At 30.8% G+C, this 9,190-nt stretch overlaps 1 protein-coding gene across 1 annotated transcript; it reads left to right on the forward strand.

The window, feature by feature from the left end:
- Positions 1-89: 89 nt before the first annotated feature.
- On the forward strand, positions 90-3,987 carry LOC140056343 (DNA-directed RNA polymerase II subunit RPB3-like). Its single transcript, XM_072101688.1, has 7 exons — positions 90-203; positions 956-1,074; positions 1,394-1,446; positions 1,607-1,735; positions 2,178-2,229; positions 2,533-2,739; positions 3,210-3,987. Exons 1-7 carry the CDS (start codon positions 118-120, stop codon positions 3,371-3,373), a joined length of 810 nt encoding a protein of 269 aa, XP_071957789.1. The 5' UTR covers positions 90-117; the 3' UTR covers positions 3,374-3,987.
- Positions 3,988-9,190: the final 5,203 nt, after the last annotated feature.

Below are 9,190 nucleotides of genomic sequence, written 5' to 3' on the forward strand. Positions count from 1 at the left end.
AATAAATTACCAACAGTTGCAAAAAGACTAGAGTAACATTGTCATAATATTGACGGCGCTGTTTGTAAATGAAAAAATAAAGGGAAAAAAAGACAGTACACGAAATATTTGAACAAAATGCCATACGCTAATCAACCTACAATTCGAATAACCGATTTAACAGAAGATAATGTTAAATTTGAAATAGAAAATACGGATCTTAGGTAAAACTTTCAAATGTTTTTGTGTAAAATTCGGAAAACCAATGCATGAAATAAATGCAAGTAACCTAGGCCTGTGCCTGTCACCTTATTCGTTGTACATGTGTGGTGTGGAGGAGTGAAAACAAGACTGTTTATCCCGGGAGAAAATGATGTGTAGCTTAGGGTATTGTTAGACATAGGCCTAGCCTACAAAACTTTGAAAAAAAAGATAGATTGTTTTTAATTGTTATGTGCAGATATGATTATATAATTTGTGACATACAGCAACTTTAAAAAAAATATCAGTCAGCCTGTCTGTGTTTTTGTGTATAAATTATTATATAATGAATGATAGTACTATTATTGAGGGGAAGGGGCACCCAAATTAAAGCTTGCTTGCTGTGGCGTCCCTTTTCCACTTACCAACTTCTTTTCTTGCATTAAATTATTTATGTTCATTATCAGTTGTATATTTACAGTATTATGCTACTCTGTATTTTGCTTTATTATTTGTGGAAATAAATATTAATATATTATTATTACTAGGCCTAGCTAGTTAGTTGTAGTATACTTTAGTTATTGTATTTTGTTATAGTTAGTGTAGTAAGCCTAGGCTAGAAAATAAAACACGATAATATATAGGTCTACCTAGAGGACAGGTTTATGGCAAAGGCAGTTGTCCTAAATAAACAAAACTACGTTTTGTGTGTTCAGTTTTAATTTTATTGTTTTTTTTAAATGTTTGTTAATTGGTTTTTAATTTCTATTTTTAGCGTTGCAAATTCAATAAGAAGAGTCTTCATAGCTGAAACACCTACATTAGCCATTGACTGGATTCAGGTAGAGGCTAATTCTACAGTCCTCCATGATGAATTCATTGCACATAGAGTTGGTAAATAATCATAATTCATTCACAACATTGACTTGATTCAGATAGAGGCTAATTCTACAGTTCTCCATGATGAATTCATTGCACCTAGAGTTCTTGGTAAATAATTCATTCACAACATTGGATGTTAACATCTCATAATTGTGAGATAAATTAGTTTTGACATGGGTATACAGTACATCATGGGCCTGGATTGTTGGTACCTACTTTCTACCTCAACTCAATTTATAGTTCAACAAAATTAGTTTGATTAAACAATCATTACACCAAGATGTAACAATGTTCTAAAAAAACTTCTTTGTTTTTTGTGTCTAATTTGCAGGGCTTATTCCACTGACAAGTGATGACATAGTTGATCGAATGGCCTATCACAGAGTAAGTATTCACACAACAGCTTAATCTACTTGAGATTTAGCAGGATATACCTGTTATATTTACTCTTCTTGCTCAATTCTAACAATGATAACCATTTTAAAAATCATTCTATAATCATTCTAACTGTTGTCATTTTTCTAATTTGTATTTTAAATTGTAGGACTGTACATGTGAAGAGTTCTGTCAGGATTGCTCAGTTGAGTTTAATCTTCATGTAAAAAATGACGAGGAGGGACCGCGTCATGTGACCTCCAGAGATCTTAAGTCATCTGACCCACGAGTAGTTCCGGTAAGTGTGTTTTTAATACAAAAGTGTAAAGCCAAGTTTTACTGTACCCAGTACTAGTTTAGTTTATATTCAAAAGTGTAGCTTATATAACTAATTTTACCGTAATTGTTTTAATTGATTTCCCTTTTGATTCTAAGTATTTTTTTTTTCATTATTTAATTTTTAAAATATTAATATTTATAAATTATATTTAATTTAATTTTTAGTTTGTATCTTCTCTTATATATTATGTTATTGTCTTATCATATTTCATTCTTGTGACGGACGTAAATTATCAGCTTCAGGTTGATGGACCACCCTCTTTAAATGTTGTTGAAATAAAATAAGTAATTTCGCTTCTTTCACTTTCAAATGAGTAAAAAAGCATAATGAAAACAGGAATATCAGACAACCTGAAGACTATTTTAAAATTTACAATGTTATTTTTTTTATAATATCTTAGACTCCATCAAGTACAAGAGAAGATGAATCCAGTGAATATGGAGAGACAGATGGTAAGGTGATAGAGGGCAGCAGACAGCTTTGTGTAAATTCTGTCTACAATCTGCTTTGAATAGATCAGATCATTGAATTCAATTTGATCATTGAATTCAATGAATGAATCAAATCGAAACATTTTTAATATAAAGACTATTTAAATTATTTATGTATTAGGATTTTATTGGAATTTGATTTTATTGGAATTAAATTTTATGGAAATTTACCAAGAAAAATTCTAGGTTTAGAAAGATAAAGACAACCGTAGTTTGAATATTTTGTTGTTTTAATTTCAACAAACTTCCTACTTTTGCTTTCAGATATAATGATTGTGAAATTAAGGAAAGGGCAAGACTTAAAATTGAAAGCTATCGCCAGAAAAGGTTTTGGAAAAGAACATGCTAAGTGGATCCCAACTGCAGCGGTGGCGTTTGAGTATGATCCTGACAACGCCTTCAGACATACTGTATACCCTAAGCCGGAGGAATGGCCAAAGAGTGAATTCTCAGAGCTTGAAGATGACGAATGTAAGTTTAAGTGTTCCTCAACTTCCCCATTTTTTGTTCCAATATTCAGTCTTTTAACTATAAGGTTGTTATTCCAGATTCTGTACACTTTATAAGATATATATATGTTTCTAAATAAATCCTTTAAGCTTAGCCAAACTGGTAGACTGATCACTCTGAATCTAAACACTAAATGTTGTCAACAATCTTCGTTTATAATTCAATTCACATATTTAATAGCAAGTTCCTAAGATCTTTTTAATTTATTGGTTAAACCCTTTTTTTTATTCATTGTATATTGTATGTAAATCAAAAACAAACCAAATTTCATTTATACCTCGTTAAAAATGACAATAAATAATATCGTATCGTGTTTGTGATGAACTTTAGTTTACAGATGGTTGTAAAATAAAAATATTACAATTGCATAATAATAATAATAAAAGTAAATAAGATACAATGTATTAATATCTCTATTTGATCAATTTCAGTACAAGCACCGTTTGATCCATCAGATAAGCCCAACAAGTTTTACCTTAATGTTGAATCGTGCGGCTCACTCAGACCAGAGAACATTGTACTTTCAGGCTTATCTGTGTTAAAGAAGAAACTAAGTGATTTACAAACACAACATAGTCATGAAGCTCTAGAATAGGTTAGTCAGGTGTTAAAGGGGTGTTTGGTTTGGGATCTGTGTCAGACATGAGGGGGATAAACATACACTTTTGTGTCAAATTGCATTTTCTTTAAGTAAAATCTGTTAATTTAATCCATTAAATGACTATTTTCATATTTTATTGAATAATTTACTGACTTATCGCTAGAGGAGTGTTTGTTTAGGATGTGTCGGGCATGAGAGGGGAGAAACGCATGCTTTTGTGTTAAATTGCATTGTCTTTAAATAAAATGTTCAGTTTATCTATTAAATGACCATTTTGGTATTTTGATAATCAATCTACTGACTTTTTATCTTGGTTTGCCTACATTACTGATACATTCATATATAATACACTGGCAAAGATACCCCACCTTAGAGAGGGTACCCTAAGCCTCTCTGTTGCGGTCCGATACATTCATTTATAATACACTGGCAAAGATACCCACCTTAGAGAGGGTACCCTAAGCCTCTCTGTTGCGGTCTGATACATTCATTTATAATACACTGGCAAAGATACCCACCTTAGAGAGGGTACCCTAAGCCTCTCTGTTGCGGTCTGATACATTCATATATAATACACTGGCAAAGATACCCACCTTAGAGAGGGTACCCTAAGCCTCTCTGTTGCGGTCTGATACATTCATATATAATACACTGGCAAAGATACCCACCTTAGAGAGGGTACCCTAAGCCTCTCTGTTGCGGTCTGATACATTCATATATAATACACTGGCAAAGATACCCACCTTAGAGAGGGTACCCTAAGCTTCTCTGTTGCGGTCTGATACATTCATATATAATAAATACACTGGCAAAGATATCCACCTTAGAGAGGGTACCCTAAGCCTCTCTCTGTTGCGGTTTTCAAATGTATTTGAAAACCTTTCCAGTACACGTGGGGAAAAGTTCATAATTAAAACAGCATTTTGGCTGCCGTATTTGATCCAAAATGGCGGTTAAATTTTAAATGTAATGCTGTACAAATACACTTCCTAAATATAACAAAACAGTAATTTCTATTGTAATTTAATATCCAGAAGTTATTTTGATGTACAAAGAATCTGTGTTAAAAGCTTTATAAGTAATAAAAATAGTGTAGGTGTATTAAAGCACATGTGAATTCATCTTTGTACAGTTGACTAAGTTGTTGTGTTGTTTAAAGTTTATTCTTCCGTCTCTGTGTTTCTGTCCGTAGTCGTCCTTTGTGTAGTTTTTTTTCAATTTAAATTTAGAAGGAGTTTCAATTTTTTACCATTAAATTTTGTATGATAGAAGTTTTATGTGTATGCTTTTTCTATTAATCCTGCCTTTACCTTTTTTATTGTGAACTCTAGCAAAGGTTAACACCATAAAAAAATATCAACATTGTTAATGATAATATAGAGCTATAATTTGAATATGACATTTTGAATTAAACTTTGGGAAAAGTGGAAGGAAGTAGCTAGTGACCTTTGAACTTTGGGAAAGGAGGAAAGGAAGTAGCTAGTGACCTTTGAACTTCCGGTTTCTTGTCCTTCCACCACTTGTTTTTGTGTTCTATGGCTAATACACCCTTTCTGCTTTTAACAAGTGTGTGAAAAGCTATACATACCAATTCAACACTCTTCCTCCTCATCAAATGCTTATTTTCTCTGTATAAAAAAACCTTTAGTTGTAAAACAAACAAAACAGAAAAAAATCGACTAATAACACATGTGTGATGTTATTGCTATTTCGTAATTTGATTTTGAAATTATAATTTATTTATTTTACATATTTTGGAAATTGGTCAAACAAAATGTTAAAGTTACTGATAAACAAGTTTATAAATAAACTATTCCAGCTAATACTATTATCATATGGACCACAAAATTGGCATATATACTCATTTAAACATTTTTTTGGACATTTTATACTGTAAATAATCATATTCAAAGTTAAAATTGCGTTGTATTTTCTATGTGCACAGCCCCCCATGAGTTTATCTGGACTTCTGTGGTTAATAAAGTTAAACTGAACACAACTTAAAGCTATTTTATTTTTCACATCATGGGTGTGGACAGAATTGTTATAAAGAGGAGTTGAAATTGGTCTGGTCGTCCAGTTTAACTTTAAATTAAGTTGGGTGAGATTTGTTTTACAATAATGTATCTACATTGTGTTTTTTTTTTTATTGAAAACACAATCTACAATTTTTACATCACAAGAAATCTACATCACAAGCAGTGGTGGCTCTATTCCTATCATTTTATCTATACACATTCAATAAAATGAAAACCATACATTTATCAAATTGTTAGAAACAGCTGCACACTGTTCTCTCAATTTAAAAATCAATTCTAGAAAATTATGCGAGGTACCAAATACTAAATAATTATTTTTATAAATTTATCTAAAAATACAAAATACAAATATCAAGTCAAATATATTGTACTTAAATAATACGTCAATTATATAAATAAAATATAGCCTCTAATTTCTCTTGTGTAATAAATAAGCATAGCCAGCTACTTCTGTTACTGTATTTTCTTCCACCATTCTTAATAAGAAATCTATTATGAAATTGTTGCTGGTAAACCGGCTTAGGGTGAGCATTGAGTAGCATAGAACAGTAGTAGCGATATCAAGGCCATCGTTCACAACAATGATAAGCTTTAGTATACCAATGTGTTTCTGGCCATTTTATAGAGATTTTTTTTTCAATATGAAATCATTGTTGGAAGAAGGACTTGTTTTTTATAATAGATTTTCCTAAGCAGCTTAGCGGAACATATGTATGGCGTAAACACTTCGTAATATGTAATATTAAATGTTCGATTTATTTTGAATGTTATCATGTTGTAATAATGTTAACCCAATATTTACCTCAGCATTCCAGGAAGAGGCCTGTTACAAAAAACTAAGTCTAGACAAAAGGTTATGTGAGTTCATGCTATGTGTATGTAATAATATCGCCTCTATTGTCTCTCGTTTATGCAATAAGCACTCCATGCGTGCGAACGAATTGGCATAGCGCCATCTACCACCCACGTTCGCTAGAATGTTTTTTTCCCAGGCGCCAAATTTAAACGGAGTAAGTACGGTCTGTGATTTAGAAAAGTACCAAATTTGAGGTTTATTCATGCTTTTTTGGTATATTAGTATTTTTTACATACATCATTTGACATTTTGCTTCATAATAGACAATCTAAACCACAATTTTTTTTTAATAAAAAAAAAAATTATCTAACTTATAATTTATATACATGTATTTTTTGTGTTTTTTTAAAGGAAATGTGTTTTTGATTCATAAAGTCCCTGGATAATCACTCACATGATTCATGTATCACTCACATGATTCATGTATCATTAAATCTGCTGACATAAAGCAAATCACCAAGGTCAAAGGTTATGACCATATGTTGGTTTTGAAATGATTGTTGTGCTTCTCAGTTATCTATTGTTATCAAATTGATATATTATAATTCCAATAAATTCTTAGAACTTGTCAACTAATGTAGCAAGAATGTGATTACACCTGAGGGAGGCACAGAAGACAAAGAACCTCAGTAAATCACCTGATAAATCACTCACTTCATACCAATAAATAATAATGCCATTACCCACAGTAACATTTTTATTAATTTCAACAGATTTTATGATTTTTTATAATTTTAATAATAAAAATGTAAATTTTCCAATGTATCCACAAAAAATGTAAATTGTGTAAACGTAAATCATGTAAAGCTTGAAAATTAAGTTTGCGACAGGAAAGAGCTGGTTATGTGGCGAGGCCCGTAAAGGGTGATACTGAAGGCTGCCCAGGGATTAGTTGGGATGCTGATGGGTGGAAAACCAATGCAATAAATTGCTGATGTCAACAACAACAAAATATGAAAATTGACAACAAACAATGTCATTAGTTTTGGATTTGTTTTAAACATATTCCAGGTTGTAGTTTAAAATATTATTTTTTCATGAATATGATTAGAAAAATGAAGATTTACTCATTTACAGAATGTTTCTTAATGTTATTAAATAATGATTGAGTAGATATAGTAAATTATATTTCAATGTCTTTGTGTAAATGATTTAAATATTATAATATATTTAAGCTCTGTCTACACTATCAAACAATGTGATGTGCCCAGCCCATATACTGTATGAACATGATGTCATATTACTACCATATAGGGGTTCATCACTACCATATTTGAGCACATCACAGTTTTTTGTCAAACTAGTTTGATAGTGTAGACACAGATGTAGGTCCCAATCCAATACTGATGGTATACATCCTAATATCCAAGCTCAACAACTGCAATAGTTCTGCCGAATGCGATAACAATTCCTGGATGTCCCTCATCCACCACCTTATTTAAAACTATTACAATAATATTAGTTCTGGTGCAGTTTTGTTTACCAAGCAACACACAAAATATTGATTGTAAGACTTGTAATATTGGGTTTGGTTTTTCAGAAATTATATACCAATTACTCTGTATTATTAACTCAACTAAAATTGGCAAAACAAAACAAACCCGCTGTAGAAGATATGTTCAAGCAAAAACAAAGACCTGTGTGTGTGATTAATATAAAATTCTTATTTATTTTTCTATTGATATTCATATATACAACGTACACATTACATGTTATACAAATAATGAATGTTTATGAGTGCAATGGTACAAATAATGGCACGAGGTGAATGATGAAAGGTTATATCAACGAGGCAAAGCCGAGTTGATATAACCTTTCATCATTCACCAAGTGCCATTATTTGTACCATTGCACGAATACAAAACATTCATTATTTGTTTTATATAACATCTAAATAACAAACAAAAATGTTTCAAAAAGTACTATTTAACGATCGTTGAATAGTGCGTACTATTGCACGCCATGTGACCCACATTCGTCCAATCAAATGACAGGAATTTATATAGGTGTTATATAAAATTGTTTGTTTTATCCCCATTACAGTTCGAGTCATTGATTATGCATGGTACAATGTAAATTAAAATGCCTTTATATAATATATGAAATCACATGATCCATGTGGCAGAGATAAGTACAGTTTCTTTCAGTAATTTTAATAACATTTGCACTGCAAGAGGGATGTCAGAGGTCGGAACACTATTTTTATGCATAAAACCTAATTATATGCATATTTTTGTCGAATCCAAGAACACACAATCAGTAGAATACCAGTATAATATCATTACTTTTAATAGATTATTATTATTCTACGATTCCTTGCAGCTCAGGCAATTATATGTTGTAGTTTATTCAACCTCCAAATATTTATTCAGTATATTACTTTACATTTCAGCCTTATACATTATTTTAATGATCATGTGAATGTATCTCTAGTATTTGTATTATAGTATTTCTCGTACTCATTATTATCTTATTACTATATATTATTTATTAAAATTCATTGTTTATTTTTATTATATTTATTTTTATGTTCCTGGGTTAAAAAATAATTAGATATTTTTTGTTTGTATGGTTTTGATGAATGCAATGTTTACGAGCATTTTCTGCTGATGTAAATGTGTAGTTTCAATAAATTATAATAGCATCATAAAGATATACTTTTAACCCGTGTATTGGAGGTTTAGTCTCATCTATAGATTTCTATGGTACAGTAGTGTTATATTCTTGATATGGCAATTGGTGTATTCAATTGTTGAACGGTTGTTAACAGTATTAACTTAAATATGTATTGTCCCCCAAAAACATGAAAAACACTTTGAATAAGCCATTTTGCAGTTTTAATAAAGTTAATAACTTCTGTAGAAAAAAGAACCAACAAAAATAATTATTTCACTTATAAAAAGTCAAAAGAAATGG

The sequence above is a fragment of the Antedon mediterranea genome, chromosome 8 (genome assembly GCF_964355755.1).
Source record: "Antedon mediterranea chromosome 8, ecAntMedi1.1, whole genome shotgun sequence".
In the NCBI taxonomy this organism is placed as follows: domain Eukaryota; kingdom Metazoa; phylum Echinodermata; class Crinoidea; order Comatulida; family Antedonidae; genus Antedon; species Antedon mediterranea.

What these genes read in the sequence shown, in the direction of transcription:
- LOC140056343 (XM_072101688.1), top strand. Translation starts at nt 118, where the DNA reads ATGCCATACGCTAATCAACCTACAATTCGAATAACCGATTTAACAGAA. An exon ending in ATAGAAAATACGGATCTTAG is followed by an intron (nt 204 to 955) that starts GTAAAACTTTCA and finishes TTCTATTTTTAG; the next exon opens with CGTTGCAAATTCAATAAGAA. An exon ending in TGAATATGGAGAGACAGATG is followed by an intron (nt 2,230 to 2,532) that starts GTAAGGTGATAG and finishes TTTTGCTTTCAG; the next exon opens with ATATAATGATTGTGAAATTA.